This window comes from Netta rufina (assembly GCF_964035555.1).
Source record: "Netta rufina genome assembly, chromosome: 15".
NCBI lineage: Eukaryota > Metazoa > Chordata > Aves > Anseriformes > Anatidae > Netta > Netta rufina.
The window spans coordinates 8,754,708-8,773,667 of record NC_140138.1 but is presented as its reverse complement, the minus strand read 5'-3'; the positions used below and the strand labels follow the sequence as shown (position 1 = coordinate 8,773,667).

The following is an 18,960-nucleotide window of genomic DNA, read 5'->3' as shown; positions in this document are numbered from 1 at the left end:
TTCTGCTAAGTTTTATCACTTTTACTCCCCACAAACATGTTAAAAATAACTCCAGGCTTTGCAAGAACAAACTGAAGTTTATGGTGAAGCCATCTGGAAAAAAACAGCAAAATCCCTATCCCTGTGCTCCTTAAAACAAAAGGCTGCATCCAGTACTTCAGTTCCTATGGGAGCTGAGGGATAGATGGTCATAAGACAGGTAGTCCTAAAGCACCCATTTGCTTTTCCTGTTTTGCAGGAAGAGCTGTCAGCCTGGAAGGGGCAGGCGTGCTCACAGCAGGCAGGGGCAGGCTACGACTCCACACAACCCACACTGCCAAGAATAGCACTGGCATCACCAAGTCAGCCACACTAAATCCAGAGAATGGAACAACTGCTAAAAGCAAGATGAATTTACGTGCTTTTTTGTGCAAATACACTTACAGATACTTCCAGTTGCTTTGGAGAAGATTACACTCTGTAGACACAGCAAGGCATCTATTTCTTTTATTCACAGGTGAATGCAGCAGTGCTCCACGCTGCATCCCCTGTTGCTGCCATTGCCTTCTGCATCAAGGGGGAAGAAGGGGCAGCTCACCTCCCCAATCATCCTGCAGACTCGGGTGGGGGCAACTTTCCAGAGTGAGCGTTCTCCCATGCACAGAAAAAACACTGAAGCTGAGGATGGGAGAGAAGCAGGTAATCCTCAGGAATCCCCAAAGGAGAAAAGAGCTGGGAGGTAACAGGGAGAAGGCTCACAGCCCAAACTCAGAGGCCTGGGAGAACAAAAGGTTTTCCCCAGCCTTGCAGAAAGCAGGATGTATTCCTGCCAGAAAGCACCAACCCATAGTTTTCTGTTTAGCTCCAGCAGTGTTTGTAGGCTGCCAAGATGTAGCGTCAGAGACAGCCTCCTGTGTTCTTGTGGTCCCCCCCTCTTTAAAACAGGCATGCAGCTCCCCTCCAGCTAGCTCTGACTGGCTCCCATCACAGCTTGTTCTACATTTATCCAACAAACTGTGTTTTTAAATAATATTTAGCAGTCTTTTATATATCTGATAAATATTATGCCTGTGAGCCAGACAAATAACACCCTATTTTTCACTTTTTACCATTGGCAGAAGATCACTCAACCAAAACTGAGAAATAAGTTTGCTGTGATATGACAATTCTTTCTGAATCACCAGGGTCATACTGAAGTGCCTTGTGTTAGACAACTGCAGACAAGTGTAGCAGAAGATAAAGCGCTGGCTTGCTTTCCAAGAGAAGATTTGGTAAAGCAATGGGAAAGGAAAATAACTTCATTGACTGTGAAGACTTCAACAAGTAGCATGTACTTGGAAAGAGGAGTAAAAGAGGCTACAAGAACAAGGCTATTAAAGGAGCGAAATGGTTGTGGCTTAACCGGCAGGCAGATAAGCACCACAGGTTGCTCACTCCACACCTCTGCAGTGGGATGGAAGAGAGAATTGGGAAAAAGAGAAGGAAAAAAAAAAAAAGAGTAAAATTACAAGAACTCGGGGGTTGAGATAAAAACAATTTAGTAAGAAAGAAATGAAGTGGACAAAACAAGTGATGCACAATGCAATTGCTCACCACCAGCGAACTGATGCCGAGCCAGTCCCTGAGCAGCAGCAGCAGCCGGATTTTGCTTCCAAAATCTCTTCCTATAATACTCCTCACCGTGGGAGACCTCAGCCATAGAGCAATAATTGCTGCTCACAGACAATGCCCACCCAAACCAGCATCCCAACTTGTGAAGTGACATCTGACACATACCAAGTGACCTTTCCGAGATGAAGGCTAGCCTACAGCAGGGCATCCTGACCTTGAGCTCAACACCACCCTCACATCAAACCCCCTGTTGGGGAGCAGCATGTGTGCAAGGAAGCCCTGCACATCCAGGAGAGACTGCTCATTCACAGCCTCCAAGTGCAGTCTCTGTTGCCAGCCTGGATAGAAGAGGACAGCCTCAGAGAATAAAGCAGACCATCACAGCCCTCACACCGTGCACTTTTACACCACGATCTAGAGCAGCTCCTTGCCGAAGGCAGCCATCCATCACCTCTTCAGTGCTTCGCAGCTCAATTTGGCACTACTTCTGTTGTCTCCTGTGGCAAGCATTTGAGGAGTACAATTAAAAATTGCCACTGCTTTCCCCTCTAGAGAATGGGTAGGAACCAAGGGTTTTCCAAAAGGAAGGAGAAGGTGAAAAGTGGGTTCAGTCTCTTTCTGGAAAGCCTGCTCTTCAGCATCCAGCAACAGGTATTTGCTAGCAAACTGGCCTCAAGCACATACCAACAATTACACCCCAGCCAGCACTATACAAGCACCCTTGCAAACACCCTTCACACTTCCGCATTCACATGTGGAAGATATCAGAAAACCACAACAGGCAAGCCACTGAAGAGAACAAGCTGAAGGCAGCTAAAGTTCCTCTATTAAAATCCACATCTATCTGCAGGAGAAAAAAAAAAAAATCCTACCCCAGTACAGCCTTACAGCTGTTTGAAAAGCAGAAGCAAGAGTCAGGGGTGTCAGCAAAAAAAAAAAAAAAAAAAAAAGAGCTGCTTCATCCTCTTCCCCATCCCCAAAGCAATTATCTGTATAAAGAATCAGAGGGAAATGTGTATAAACCCCTGCTGACTCCTACTTGACCTCACAACCACTTAATTTTGCTACAACATGAATTTCACTACAGAACTGCTCCACATTTAAGAAAGAATGTGCATTCACCTCGCAACCTTCAATGCCCTCTAAAAACACCTAAATCTATAGGTTTCTAGAGGTTTATCACAAGAAATAGCAGCTTCCTTTAACCTTCCTTCCATGACCAGTACAATCAGTGTTTTCCCTTTACCATGACTCCCTTAACATGCCACTTATCAGCTTATCCAAAAGAGGATCTATTTGCAAGCTTACCGCTGTTCTCCATGCTTTGTTCAGCATTAGCGTACGTACGAAGAAACTCCGCAAAAGCTCCATCTTGCTTCAGCAGCTCCTGGTAAGAGCCCATCTCAGAGATTTCTCCATCACTCATTACCAGAATTGTATCCATTTGGGGCAGATAGTTGACTGCATGGGTTACCAAAACCCGTGTCTAAATAGTAAAAGAAAAAAAAAAAGTTATTCTAGTATCTCAAACTGGTAAATAAAATGGTTAAACTTCTGTCCTCGCAGCTTGAATGCTGGGCACAATACAGTAATAACTATGGACTCACTTGGAGCATTTTTAAGAAAAATGACTGCTCTTGTCTTTTGACTTATCTTTCATTCAGTTTTGATTAAAGAAACCAAATTATATTATACAATAACACTGTTTTCATAATAAAAGTCCTTAAAAAAAAAAGTCAGGAGAATCTTTTAATTTTTCTGATTTTTAATACCGAAGTCTGAAGATTGAACTTGACAAAGTTGGAATCATTTCAATTCAGCAAAGAAAAACAAATCATTCCCCAGAGACTAGGTGTTATATTATTACGTACTTTATTTTTCAGGATTCCTTTTGGTCCAATAACTTTTTCAAAAATATGTTTCCCAACATGCGCATCAACAGCTGATAGAGGATCATCAAATAAATAGACATCTGCGTTACAGTAAACTGCCCGAGCAAGACTGACTCTCTGTTTCTGTCCTCCAGACAAATTGACACCCTGGGGAAACAAGACAATAAGATCCTTTATTTACATCTAAAAAGAGATGCCTTACTGTAGTTTGTGGAAGAAAAAAGTCATGGGAGATTTATGCAAATCAGAAAAATTTCACCACTGTCTGAAACAGATCTGTATCACAAACTATTTACTAATGTAGCATGAACAATCACAGTTAAAATTCCCTCTTACAAAGGAGCACATCTCTAAGTTATTGCTGTCAATGAGGGTGTAGAAAAAAAAAAAAAGTATTGTTTACTAGTCTTGCAAGGAATTAACCCAGACCAGACACCTAATTCTGTACATTCTGAGGCTACTTTTCTTCTTGGTCATATTTCTGCAGGGCTGCCTCTGATCTTACGAAAAAAAAACAAAACAAAAAAAAAAAAAACACCACACTCTAAGAGCAGCCTACAATTTGGTTGGCCTGCTGACCGCCCAAGTTTCCTGTAAGGAAAATAAAAGCTGCTCTCTTGCCTCACTCTGGACCTGGGGCTGTCGGTAGGCAGCTATACCCCATGGAGAACCAGTCAGCAGGCACAGCACATGTCCCTGCATATCCCTTCCTATCCTCTGCAGAGCATCAGCTTAGCAGAATGCCAAGCAGGTTACATACACATACAGGCTGCTGGCCACGTGTTTAGGGGACACCTGGTCCTGCTTGCACACCAGAGCACTGAATCATTTAGCAAGTTTCTAAATCCCACACTGCGCATTTGTGCAACCAAGGGCCACCTTGGGTATTGCTTCATTTAAAACGATGACACAAAACAAACAAAAACAAACAAAAAGCCACCCCACTCGAAGTGTTAAGAAGATTCTTCTCTTCCTGCTTACGTATATTTTTATGCTCTATGACCATGACAACTCAGAGCTTTTTAAAAACAAGCATTGTAAGATGCTTTTACTTTTCTAATTAAGAAAAAGTTTCCTCCCCTTGGAGTATTAAAGACAAAAAAAACAGACTGTTCAAGTTTTCCTGTTACTCTAGAGGATTTCTATTCTGTATGCTTTCAATTCAACACAACTTTAAGAGAAAGTAGGACAGAAGTCACAAGGCCTTATCTACAGGCAATAACACTGTTGTGGTAGAGCAGGTACTTAAATACCTTTTCTCCGATTTCTGTTCTGTCTCCTGTAGGAAGAATCTCTATATCAGGCAGGAGTGCACAAGCCTCAATCACACGCTTGTACCGGCTCTCATTCATCTCTCTCCCAAAAATAATATTATCTTTCAGAGTCGCATTTTGGACCCAGGCTTGCTGAGGAACATAGGCTACTGAGCCCTGCAAGGAAAAAAAAAATCCTTATTCAGTACTTCAGACTAAAAGCCTGCATGAAGTCAAAGCACAGCAGGGCTTTGTGAGGCTGGCAGTCCTCATTAATTCACAAATTGCCTGTGGTCATTATGGAGCCACACAGGCAAAGTGTGTGCTCTTGGGGTGGTGCCTCCTCCAACATATTTTTGTAATCCCCTCTACATGTGAACGTAACAAAGTGCATTGGTGGAAAATAAAAGACTTCAAATAAAACATGATTCTCTAACAGACTTAGAGGAAATGTTTGTTTAGACAATATTCACACAATTATTGAATGTCAGAAATTATTATGGCTTTGTTCTTTCATACAGTTATAAATTCTGTTCACTGTGAAACAATTTAATCTGGAATGCAGAAGAGATTAACAATGGCGTCCCTGCCAAGAGATTTCTACTGAAAGCAGGGAAAGATGTTCTTATACAAAAAGTCACTTCAAAGGAAGAGACTCAGCTGCTGCGAAGTATTTTGCTTTGAAGAATGGTTTGGCCTTCTGTCTGTACTGATAAACAGTGATTCATTTCTCACTTTAGTTTTTCCAGAGAAATTTTGGAGATGACCAAATGTGCATTTTTTTTTAATGTAACATTTATTTGTTTTGCTCTCAAAAATCATCTCTACCCATGTTTGTAACCTTATCCAACAACTCTCTGATGTCTAAGAAGGTATGAATTAATACTGCTCCTCCTCATGCTGGAGTATGTGTAATAGTCTCCCTCCCATACCTGGCTGCCAGCAAGACTCAACAGAATAATCATCTTTGAGACTTCTATCACTGTACATATTTGGCTAAATCTGAAACTGCCAGATTTAGAGGCTGTTGGATCAACTCTTAACAGAGAGAATGTAGGGTAAGGCATAAACATAGTGGCTAGGAAATCAGGCTATAAGTGCATTCCTTTGAAAGGCTCTCTTCCCCTCTTCACATCATTTGCAAGTCTAGAATCCCTTTGGCAATACCCACAAGTAGCAGAATTATTCAGACATCACACCTTAACAACCACATGGCCTTCCTTTTTGTCCATCTCCCCCAGTAATGCAGACAGCAATGAAGACTTTCCACAGCCAACTTGGCCAACAACAGCTATCAGGGAGCCTTCAGGAACAGTGAAGTTGATGCTGAAATTAAAGTGTACATAATTCAGCCTTGCTTGCTGGCACACCCCAGTAGTTAAACAATCATTGAACAGCCCATATAAAGCCAGATGCAATGCAAACACCCACTGCAAATGCTGACACAGCACATGAACTTAAACTACTTGAAAATGCAAACCTTTCTTTCAGAACGCACATAGCTCTTCTTATACTTAGGACATAGCATCTTGATATGTGATAGTCAACAAGAAAAAAAAATAGTCACTTCAAATATTTTTCTTAAATTTTCCGTAAGCAGAAATGTAAATACAAATGGATGTTCCCCAAATAGCACCCTTGCCTGAAAGGACATGCAATTTAAAACCCAAGATCAGCCAAAATGAAGGAAGTGGGTGGAACACTGGGAAGACAGGGCTGGTAGCTCTATCACTCCTGTTACTTTGGTAGTCACACTACGTACAATGTTCTTCACTGGTTTTCTCCAGCAAAGGAATCAAGGATTGCTACAGTTCAGAGAGGACAGGATTTTTAAAGGTAGGCTCTGAGGACATAGTGCAGATGTAAGGGACTAGGGATAATTAAGAGGGGACAATCTAATTGCATCCTCTAGATGGAGCTCATCCCATCTGCAGCCTCTAGCAAGAGCTTGAAATCTCTAAAGCTTTCTCTCCTCCCATTATACCTCTTGCTACCTCCCTTTGCATTTCAAACTCAACATTGCCAACTCCTCTAGTTCATGAAGTCCCTGCTTAAAATACAGTATATTATATATATATATAAAAACACACATATATAACATTAAATATAGATGTTATTTGTTTTCCTGTTCCTTTAAGGAAAAAAACTCTTCTGCATATAGACTTTCTAATTTAAATACAGATAGCCTATGATTCAGCACAAATACAGAGTAAAACAAAGAGTACCAATTCTTACCTATTCAGTGAAGGAGGATCATTTCTGGACCAGCTAAATGTTGCATTCTTTACAATAATACTTCCTTCTGCTGATGAACAGAAAAAGTGTACTTACACAAGTGTCAAAGCAAGCAACTAAACTGTACACTCTGAATCATGCCACAGAAGTAAATCTAAGTACACAGAAGCAGAGGTATAAAGCTACCTTTGTAGCAGAAAAATAACCTGCTGCTTACCAGAAGCTTGTGTTCTATCAGTCAAAGCAGAAAAGTAAGCATGCTAAGAATGGTAAGTCTAACCTCAGCAGAGAGTCTGAAGTTACACATCTTTAGTAACCAGGAAGTACATGAATGCCAGCTGTAAGATCCTGATTAATTCAGCCATCTCCTTTACCTAGCAACTCTGCTGCAGTACTTCAAAGTCAGTTCAAGAAAACAAAGCAGCCTCAACCTGACTTGTGCTTCAAGGGAAAGATCAGCTCAACTGATGCTTCTACGCAGAAAGCAGAATTACCACGATATAGGGGAAAAGAAGTCAAACTACCAAATAAAATAACTTTGACCAAAACCAGTGTTGAGGGAGTTAGAACAATTTAGGTTCGAATAGACTTTTTAAGATCATCTAGTTCCAGCCACCCTGCCAAGGGACAGGGATACATTCTGCTAGATCAGGTTGTTCAAAGTCCCATCCAGCCTGGCCTTGAACACTTCCAGGGAGTGTTCATCCACTACCTCTCTGGGCAATTTTTTTTTTCCCCACTTAGAGCAAGTCCAGAGGGTCCAGAAGGCAAGAAATACTTATGATAGACATAAGTTTGAGTCAATACAAATACAACCCATCATGGATAGAATTTATTTTAAAAATCCATTAAACCCTATCTAAAGATTTGTGAGTGAGGTATAGTACTGGTTATCACCTGAGAAAGGGGAGGAGATATTCCCAGAAGGAAGATGAGAAAAAAATACATCAGATGACTGCTTACAGGAAAACCAAGCGTCTGAAGTCATAGGCCAGCTAACCACGAGAGGAAGGACTGGGGATTTCACTATCTTTGTAATAAGGAAGGAAAAAAAAACGTTTAGAAGTGACTGACATCGTTAAATCAAGGTTTGTCTTGCAAGACAAAAGAGTGTTGGCTTTTCAGTAGGCCTGCCTTTACACTCATCTCTGTCCAACAGCCCTACATAACCACAGCAGCAGTACTAGATGTAGTACAGCTCGGAGTAATGCTCTCTGCACAAAATAAAGTGGAGGCATTTGCCAGAACTGGAACTTATCCTTTCTCTTTCAAAGGTGCTGAAGTGGCATACAATTGCTTTATCTCAAGAATGGTGGGTTTGGGGACAGTGTTAATTCTCATCCTCTTAACTTTCAAATGGGTATATTTGAAACTGTCCAACAAGTCATTTATTCAATTTTATAGCCCCCCCCTCCCGTTTTGCTTTCTGGCTGAAATCAGTGAAATCCAGCAAGATACAGTACATTTGTTACAGAAAAGCAGAAGAAATACTGCAGAGCCACCCAAAATCTGCACAAATTTTTCCAACAGTACTGAAACTCACCGTCTGCGGTGGGACGCCTGATTATGCTGTCTGGATCTAACTCTTCATGTGACAGAAACACCCTAAGGCGCTTCAAGGACACACTGGCCTACATGGAAAAGAGATGCAAAACTCTCTTATATTCTGTTCATTATAGTTAAGAGTGGTGTTTTACACCATGTATACATTTCATCATTTTTACACATCCCTCCTTAAAACCACTGTATTTTTTCTTGGTCAGGCAGTAAGCTTGCATTTCCCAGACCACAAGAAATATGACTGATATCAGGAACACTCGCTACTACTGTACCTCAGATTGAGGATTTTGCTTTTATAGCATTCACTACACAAGAAATGCAAAGCTCCTTTACTGTGGTTACTGAATTTCACCAGAGGACTTTCTCTAAGCACAGAAACGTAATCTTTCCATCCAATGACTATTTCTGCACAGAAAAACTTGTTAATAACTGAAATCTTACTTCTACTATGCTGCTGATAACCATAGGAAGCATGTTCAGTGGAAACCTGAGGATGTTGAATAAAGCTAGGGATACAAATGCCTTCTGAGCATCCAAGACGTTGTTCTTGTCTATTTTGACATACACAGCAAACGTGGACAAGGCAACCTGAAACACAAAGTGTAATGGTTACAGCAAGGGTTACTTTTTTTTAAGCCACTAACTCAAGAAACATACAGTGACAACCAGAATCAGAGATCTGCAAATCAAGGAAAGAGCAATGCTTTGATAAATTTCTTGTTCCTGGTAACGCTTTTTGCTAAACAAACATTTGATTTCAATGTATTGTTGTAAAAGAAGTTGACGGTGCCTCTTGGAAAACTTCTGAGAAGGTGCCAAGCATTCACTTTCTTCACACAGCAAAGGTGAAGCCACAAATGACCTAGTGCTTGTGGTCACCCTGCAGAAGGGAAGGAAAGGAACTATTGCTAGCCTTTGTTTCATTTCATTCAGAAAGAAGTCACTCCCCTTTGTACCAGACACTAGGACCGATCACACCTGTATACTGAAAAATAACCCAGTGCTAGCTCATTTTTGTATTTTGTAGGGACTACCACAACCCTAGATTGCAAAGTACAGCCCTCTTTATCCTGGATATTCTAAGAAACTTTAAATATTACTGCATTATAAAGGGTAAGCCTTACAGTACCCAGACATTTCACAACAGAAAAGTTTAAGATCCCTGCTGAACAAAAAAATGACATTGAACCCCTGCTATCATCAATCATAAGGTATAAAAATAATTTTATACAGTTATTTACATTCTTTAAAAGTATGTTGATTAAGTTGCAATAAAACTAAAGTAAACTAAGTTAAGCCAAATAAAAACAACACAACAACTCCCTGTCTCACAGAATTTTCACTTGCAGATCAATTCCCTTCACAGCCGTTTCTTCCATGGTAAGAACACTCATGCTTCAGTAGATAATAACTCTTTCACACACATTGACAGAAGAAGAAAACAAGGCAAGAAAAAAATGGTTGTCTAACTACTGGTGACCCTCTCCATCAAGACTTGAGGCCATTAGTTCAAATGCCTCCAGAGGAGTCTCCTCTAAGCACAGCATCCACTTAAGACATTTGTATTTATGTTTAAAATCTAACTGCTGTGAAGCCATGTATTGTTCTTACGGCGGCTGACTCAGCTGTGTCTGGTACAGTAGCTTGTTTGTACAATCCTCAGTTCGGACACACATATCCCAGGGAGAAAGCCCTCCCAGAGAGATCGAAAACAAGACAGGCTCCAAAGAATAACTTCAGAAGCAGCATGCCTGCACTCTTGTGTTATCAACAATTAGTCTGAAATACACCCTTATCAGCACAGACAGCAGCACCGGAGGTACTGCACAGCGAATAGCTCCCTGACACCACTACTAAACAATGCGTTCTGCCATTGAAACAGGAGAAGGAGTAGAAAAAAGTATTATGCACATCAAAAGTGCTTTCTAATAGACACCTGCATAATTCTTTAATCAGAAGCTTAGAGGAATATTTACTGAAGAATAAAAATCTGGAAAACTGCGTGTTAAACAGCAGTCTTATACTTTGGGCTGTACTGATTCTATCCCAGTGGCAAACCCTCTAAGGTTCAGGACCTTCGCAACATACACAATGTGCACTGAAACAGAGCTACTCATTAGGGGAACTCATCTCAGACTCTGAATAACAGCATTAAGGAGTCCACATGCATGGTTTTATTTAGAAACTTCATTTAATAATGTATTTATATTAAAACCATCTCAGACTTCTTTTAGAAAAGCATTCGCTTAAGAATGCTGCTGATATTTCCTATCCAGGGCACTGCTTCTTCTGCCTTTCATCATGCCCAGAACATAATGTAAACACTACATAATATTTGCAGGGAAGGAATCTGAGACTGGAAAGTACACTTAAACACCTTCAACTGGAACAGCACATATTTTATCCTAATGTAGTCATGGCCTCTATTTGCTTCTGCGTACAAGAGCCCTGGCCCATTGTTCTAATAGGGTCTGAAGCAACTTTGATGTGATCTCACCCTTCTCTCTCTTTTATTAGTTTGAATGTAAGCTAGCCACAAACACAGTGGAGATGTTTCACATATCAAGAATATTTTTTTAAATAGGAATTTAAAGCAATCGCAGGCTATGCAATGGCTTTACTTCTCCATATTGTTCTTAAATAGATGTGGGGAGAACCCAGGCCAGAGGCACATTTGGCATGCAATGTTCCATTAGATCTAGAACTCTTATCCAAGGATCTGCTGCTTTCAGAAACATACTGAAACAAGGGAACTTTTTCTTTGTTGTTGAGCACAACTACCACCAGTATGGCAATGCGCACTTCAGTAATTTCTTCTTCATCTGACAGTGCTTTTAATCTTAGGTCCCTCGAGAATACCAGAGAAAATAGAAGGAGCAGGGAAAAAATAGTTTTTATTTTTAAATAATTCAGTCATTAACTCTTAAGATACATTCAACATGGATCTCACTAATATCCAAAGAAAACAGAAGAGCCTTTTCATAGAGTGCTGTGGAAGTTTTCCTACTTTTCCATTCATTACAAAACAAAACAAGAACAAGTTATCAAGTACTGCTTTGGCAAGCATGATCCCAAACAGGAGAACAGACCTGCAGATTTGTTTCACTTACCAAAAAAGGAGCACAAACCCAAGTGAAGGTAGCCATCGCAGCAAGGTAAGCAGATTTTTTTAGGACTTTGAGCTCTTTCTGCCTGATCTCTAATACCTTCTCTCTGAAGGCTAATTCCCAAGCATAAAGTTTCAGAACTTTAATCCCGTTGAGAATTTCATTCATCAGCTTAATTCTGTTGTCTTTGCTCTTCATCTGCGCCTTCTAAAAACAACATTGCAATAAATAATTAGCAGAGCACAATACTTGGCAGATCCACAGAGTTCTCAGCTTTTATTTTGCAACGGCAAAATTTACCTCATAAGCATCAAAAGCTTACTAGATTCCCAAGCAGGAAATCTGAAACACTGTCTGAACAAACAAATACACAGAATTAACACAACATTTTAAACCAATTAAAAGAATGCTTCATACAACTAAAAACCTGAACCAAGATCAAAACAATTGTGGTACTGTGATAAGTGTGATTAATTCTGCACCAGAGAACCTCAGGGCTCAGGTTCCTCTAAGTACAACACACAGTTAAAAATATGCCACTCTAACCAAGCTTTGGTGATACGCAGCTTACATCTGACCTTACACAAAACCTGGTTTTGCTTCATTTTCAATGCTATCAATCACTTCCTGATGGTGTACCAAGGCAAAAAGCTTTCTATTCAGCAGAAGGAATACAGACCATTAGGAAGAGGGAAACCTTTGAAGAAAGTATTTTAATGAGGGCTGAGCAAAGCTGAAACGATGTTCTGACTCAGCACCCAGCAGAGTTAGCAGACTGCACCAGGACAGCAATCTCAGACAGCTGTTACCAGGGGCAGCGTGGCCGTGACAGACTACCTATTCCTGCTCCACCTCATGTAGGAAACAAATGCTGTGGTACATTCTGATGAACATCTGGAGATAAAATGTTTCATTCAAATAAATTAGCAAATGTCAGGGGAAATGTGTTGAACTTAGCTAGTAGTGAAGTTTTTACCAGAAAGCACAGAGCTGTTGGAGGTTGTTTTTGCAATAGAACAAACAAGAGTTTGAGCCTAGATTTGCCCACGTGCACCCTCTGCAACAAACTGACCCTCTCTAATTGAAATCTACTATGACCAAAGAAGAGCCAACTACTGACACTCCTTCCTCCTCATCCCACCTGGAAGAAGTAAGAAACAGCAAGAAAAGATACACCAACACTGCAACCACCATCCCGGAAATGTAAATATTTCACTCATTTTAACGTTCATTAGGCAAACAGTAGCACAAGTTTCCTCTTGAGTTCTTAGGCAGCAAGTTAAAAACTAATTTCAATCTAAACATCTGGCATTTCTTGAAGCTGGCTAATCTTCAAACCTTGCTGTTAACTTCTGAAAATTTTTTTGACGATTACGTATAGATGTAAGGCTGAAAAATACATTAATTTGCATTTATTTTGCATACACATCGTTTCTGACTCTTCCATCCTTTCTCTTTTTTAAGCTGTAAATAGGTAGGGGGCACAACTCAGAAACAAGTCACAGAACAGTACACATTCCTTAAAAGCCCTGTCACATACATAGAGCTTCTTACCTGATAGGTTTTGGTCTTCATTGCCATCACAGCATTTATGGGAACCAGAAGGATCATAACAGCCACACCTGCCAGTACAGAAGGACCTAAATTCTGAAGAGAAAAATACACAACTGTAAACATTTATTCAAAACCATTTTTTAAGATCCAGGGTCAAACCACTGCATGTGGTGCAGAAAAGCATTCTGAAATACCTTTTCAGCATCTTCTTCCCTTTTCAAGAGCAGCTAAGGGGAAGAAGATGATGATCCAATATGGACTTAAACTTAAGTTTACATGCTTTCATGTTTGAATCTTAGACATACATCAGTAGCTTGAATACAGAAGTATATTTCACTCAACGGAGATTTTAACATTTGTCTTTTGTTCTGACGAAGAGAACCATGCAGAGAATGACCAACTTCTTGATCAATTTCATTACCCTTCAGACTGACAGTAAGAACTGGCAAGAGACAGCCTGGCGACTGGACTAGAAACATGCTTCTCATACGGTGACTCTGAGTGTAGAACCAGGACCACTTTTCTTTAAATCACATGATAAATGAGATACTGTAGGTGTTGCAGTCCCTCCAAAATTAATAGCTCCGATCTGCATCCTACCCATATACACTAGGTTATACAAATCCAAAGCCTTCCTTCTTGGTAACTGAAAAAAAGTAGCTCTGAAAGAATTCTGAACAGCGTTTGTTCCATGCTGCTGTAAACACTCCAGTGGTCTGAACAGCTCTCTGCAGTCATGACGATAAGAAACAGCACATTACCAAATTCAAAACAGCATACAACACACACAATACTCACCTGCCACAGTAAGTACAGTGCTAGTATCACCTGGAGGGGTGCAGACCAAATCATGTTTATATAGGTAGCCAAGTCCATGAATCTCTGAGCATCCACAGACATTAAATTTACAATTTCACCCACAGTAGAAGTCTTTCTGGCAGAATTTGTGATAACGAGTGCCTAGGTGGATTTAAAAAAAAAAAAAAAAAAAAGAAAACAACATGAAAAGACTTACTCATTTCCTTTTTCTCCACGGAATTGAAATTGCTTTACCAAACTTCATCTTTAAGCATCTTTTTCATGCTTCATGTTCTGTTTACCCTGCACATCTTAAAAAAAATGTAAGGTGTGTTGATGGAAGAAGCACTCGGGTTAAATTAAAAATAGCAACAGGTATTTGCAAATAGGGTTGGTTGGTGTTTTTATTGCTTGTGGGGGCATAGGGTTGCTTTTCTCTTTTAAGTGTAAAAAGTAGAATCTTCGCTTCTTGTCACATATTTTTCTCACATACAGCAAATAATCCTAAGCTTTCTAAAATGTTCCAGATTACTCCAGGAAAAGGTGGTACTGCCCATTAAGTCACTAAGTAAGCTGTAAATGTAGATACATCTTAATTTTTGCACAAATTTAAGTAGTTTCACCTGCTGTCTAAATGAGAAAAGGTTTCTTGTTTACCCGTGGGAAGGAAGAGTTGTCAGAAACCAGTAATTCTGAAAATGTTTTCATCTCAAAGCTTTTTATTTATAAATCAGATACTCTCTTATTTCTATTAAGAGTTAAGAGACTGCTGGGCTGATTCCTAACAACTTTAATTATTCAGATCTAAGCAGCGTGTTCTCACAGCCACTGAGTGGCATCATCATATATTTAGAAGAATCACTTACCTTTCGATAAATTACACCAACAATAGCTGTTTTGAGTCTCATTCCAGTTACAAAGCAGATATGAAAATACTGGTGAAGAATCAGTGTCTGAAGACAGGCACAGACAAACAGCAACCCGGTATAAAAGTAGCCCTGCCAGTCTGGGGCATGTTTGTCATTTACAAAGTTGATTAGCAATCTGTGGAGAGAGGAATCAGCAATCCTGCTATATAATGAAATCAAAAGGAAATTTCGCAGTTACAGACTTTGATTATTCTAAACATTTCATGGGTCATGCAAGCACCCAAAATGCCAGACTCAAATGCAGCTACTTCTAGTTCTTTTACTACTTCTCACCTTAAAGCATACAATCTCTCTTACTGCCTTAGCTCGGTGCTGCTTTACATACTGTGACTTGTGGTTATATTAACCTTTAGATTTCTGAGTAGTCCCACGATCATCACAGGTTACAAGTATACATTAATTGTCCTGATATTGCTGAGTATGCTCTTGCGTGGCCTTCCTAGTGTTGGAAAGGAAGCTATGATGTCAAAAATTTAGCGTATGATGTTATAATTTTAAAACCAATGGGCCAAAGTCATCTGCACACATGAAAACTTGCATGATAGCTATACTCCATTGATCTAGCTAGAAGCAAAGCACATGGTGACTGGTATACTTAAAAGCATGACTTAAGCATACTTAAAAATCTGTCCACATATTTTTAATTTAATAATAAAGTAAATAGATCTTACTTCAAAATTTCTGGGCCTGTAAACATCAAGAGATCGTGTGCTGCTTTAAACAGGAAACTCATGAGAAAATACGGTCCAAAAGTTTTATATAACACCTTGAATAAAGATGCCTCGTAGTTCTTCTGAGATGGTTTTATAATCAAAGCTTCAGCCTCTTCTGTCACATCACCATTTGAGTCACTTTTTTGCTGCTTTTTGGATGAGTATAAGATGTTTAATGGTTGCCTGAAATAAGAGTTAAAATATATTGAAGGCATACAAGGTAGCCTTTACTCAAGCATAAAACCAAATGGAAAAATGTGCAGTATACCATCAGACGTTTACTTCAACTAGGCTGATAACAATTTCTGATATCAGTCAACTCAATGGCCTGTCTTACATCATTCTTTTAGAAACAGCAAGTGTCCCAGGAACAGGGATAGCTGTTCACTGCAATTCTTTATAGATTAACTGAGTTTTACTGTGAATCTCTCCTATAGCAGTCCAGGGGAATGAGGGTTGTAATCTGTGTTAAACTCAAATAAAAAAGGATGTTATTATTCTAAAATTCAGTATGCTGAACCTTCATCAAAATGGAAGCCTCACTGTATTACAGGAGTTAAAAGTTTGCAGTCAGATTTATGCCCAGTCATCCCCAATGAGCTGAACACATCTATTTCATGCAGCTGGCTTCCATCAAGCTACGTACTTCCGAACTTCTGAGGACAAGCTGTACGTAAAAATACACTGCAAGAAAGCAAGCACTCCTCCTTCAATGAAAAGATACTTCTATTTAGGTGCAGTAAAAGATGATGAAAGGAGAACAGAAACTGCAGGCATGCAGTCTTTCTAATTTTAGCCATCTTGCTTAGGTGTTCAGGCTCCCTATATAGGGAAAGGAAAGAAATAAGCCTCTCACTTCTACATCCTGAACCACCCTCCTGAGAACTCCACTAACTATAGAGGGAGCCCAAGCTCCTAAATTGCATGGCTAAAGTTTGATTGTGTGAAAATATTCCCTCCTAAGGAGCAGGGTATGTATGGAGGAGAATTCCTACACAAGGAAAATTACAGTAATTGCCTTTGGATCATGAAAGACTAAGCAAAACTTGATGCAACTCATCAAACAAAAAAACACCATTTTGTTCCTTTTCTATATGCAGTTAAGGACAAATCCAGAGCTAGCACTTGAATAACTTGAGCTTTTGAACTTCTGCATCTCAGAGGAGCCACTAGCCAAGTGAGACCACCACACCCCTTACAACATTGCCCTGTCCCAAGCTCCCAAAGGTGCCTCCATCAGAGCAATACAGAGAAATCATGCTGGTGGGATCAAAGCGCATTCAGCTGCATCTTCCCCAGTATTCTCCAGCATGTACTTCCACACAGTTATTTCCTCCTTCTCAGCATTTTAGAAACACACACAAAATCCATAAATATTTCAACAAAATGGTTCTTGACTAATCAATTTTCATTTGTTAGTGAAAATTTTATCACTGATAGGATAGCTAACTTACCTCTTGGTCTTTGCCCACTCTTTTGCCCAGTTTCTAGCCAAACCTGGCACTATCTCTTCTGATGTGTCCTCTTTATTTAATGACCACAAATCCTTAGCTTCCAAAGGTCTCCGATAACCCTGAATCATCAACCTGTATTAGAAAGAATTAACATAATGTATTTGAGAATACTAGAGATATACGTGCTATAAGACAGTGAGTGACATCCAGCCCCAAAACAAAACCAGCTCTTCATGAAAATTCATGCAAGAATTAGTACCTGTAGCAACACAAGTTCAGACACTAAAATGGTGTTTAGCAATGGATATCCTCCTGTCGTTTACTGTGAGAATTAGAAACCAAAAGATCTAAGGATCCAAGATATGCCACTGAATTCAAATTTCAGGAGAATAAAAGAAAGGATAAAGTGATCTCATTTGAAAATCAGCCAGGTGACTAACATTCCCATGCCTACTAAGTTGCAAAATCTTTATTAGCCTTTAATTTTATAAAGCCATTCCTTTCATCTAGCTTTCTATTTAAACTCTAGCCAAGCACCAACCACAAATATACACTAATAATATATTTCCATGTTTCTATGTTTAAACACATAAGAACATGTGTTGCAATCAAGTCATACAGCTAACAAAAAAAGAATGGATTGGATAAAGAACTATCAATTCTGAATGCCCTAATTTCTAAACACAGCAGATAATTTCTACCTTTTTATATTTCCCAAATTAAAAAATCTGATCAAATTGTTTTGACAAACAATAAAAACATTTATTAAGCAACATTCAAATCAAAGACCCTTGATTAGGAAGTAAAAAAAGACCAATTGTTTTGTTTTCATTATCAATTTAATCTGTTTACAAAACTACCAACCAAAACAAAGTTAGTATTGCATGATTATTGCTAATTGATCTCAGAATGCAGGATCCTGAAATGCCGTCTAACTTTAACTGGTGCTTTATGTATCATGCGGGTCTTACCCAGTGATCCACCAGAACGTGATTCTGGACAGGAAAGAAGCACTGAACTCTGGACATGGTTTCTAAAGGAGAGAAAAAAGAAATCAATCCACGTAACAGAATGGCTGACACAAGGACATAAGAAACAAACCAAACAGAAAAAATGCCTTTGAATTATTGTTTTCCTTCCCTAACTATTCAATTTTCATTTATGCTTTTGAGAAATTCTTTAGAAAACACAGGCAAAAGTCCAGCTTCACAGCTGCCAGCAGACCAGCCTACTGGGACAGAGAAAGCAGTGCTCTGTATCTACAAGGCAACAAACAGTTGATGGAATTTTATAAGACAGCACAGGCCAGACTATTCACAATCAATGCCTAACTGTATCAATGTAAGGAATGCTATCATGAGAGCATAAGTATGTTATTTGGGTAGAGTTAGAGTCACTAATGAAGTTCAGGGGTACTGTTATGGTAGCTAAGTGCTACGATTCCATCAAAAATGACACACAAATAATAGTGAAAAAAAATCAAGCTCAGTCAAAGCATCCCAAAAAGATCCTGAAAAGCCCTGTATCTCATTCATCAACAAGCATGGGAAATTTAAGCATCCTACAATTGCACACAGCTAGCTCATATTCTACATCCAGAACAACATATCTTTTTTTAATCTTTTCTTTTGGTTAATATCCTCTCCTAATCTGGTTGGATTAAAATAATACAAAAGGAGGCTGGAAGAATTTCAAAAGGCGCCAAAGGTGATTTACTTGCAAAAATCCAGTGGAGATTTCTCTTCCCTCTTTCAGTGCTCTGAACAACATTTAAAGAATGCTAAAACAAGCCACTCCTTTAGCACACAAACCACTATGGTTTTTATCAACTATAATTGGAGCTACACAGGTATTTCCATCTACAAAACTCAAACA

General features: G+C 39.4%; 1 protein-coding gene across 3 annotated transcripts in view; it reads right to left on the bottom strand.

Moving 5' to 3' along the window:
• The window catches only part of ABCC1 (ATP binding cassette subfamily C member 1 (ABCC1 blood group)), a 55,764-nt gene that overhangs the window by 16,878 nt on the left and 19,926 nt on the right, over positions 1–18,960 (bottom strand). For 2 of the 3 annotated variants that reach the window (XM_084295791.1, XM_084295793.1), the window contains exons 6-19: positions 18,057–18,118; positions 17,086–17,217; positions 15,590–15,814; positions 14,856–15,033; positions 13,990–14,151; positions 13,192–13,284; positions 11,641–11,844; positions 8,972–9,118; positions 8,514–8,601; positions 6,971–7,040; positions 5,935–6,061; positions 4,736–4,912; positions 3,462–3,629; positions 2,899–3,076 (exon numbers count right to left, since the gene is read on the bottom strand). In XM_084295791.1, coding sequence (XP_084151917.1) covers positions 2,899–3,076; positions 3,462–3,629; positions 4,736–4,912; positions 5,935–6,061; positions 6,971–7,040; positions 8,514–8,601; positions 8,972–9,118; positions 11,641–11,844; positions 13,192–13,284; positions 13,990–14,151; positions 14,856–15,033; positions 15,590–15,814; positions 17,086–17,217; positions 18,057–18,118 — 2,011 coding nt within the window. The remainder of the gene's footprint in view (positions 1–2,898; positions 3,077–3,461; positions 3,630–4,735; positions 4,913–5,934; positions 6,062–6,970; positions 7,041–8,513; positions 8,602–8,971; positions 9,119–11,640; positions 11,845–13,191; positions 13,285–13,989; positions 14,152–14,855; positions 15,034–15,589; positions 15,815–17,085; positions 17,218–18,056; positions 18,119–18,960) is intronic. The other variant, XM_084295792.1, reaches the window with a different exon arrangement.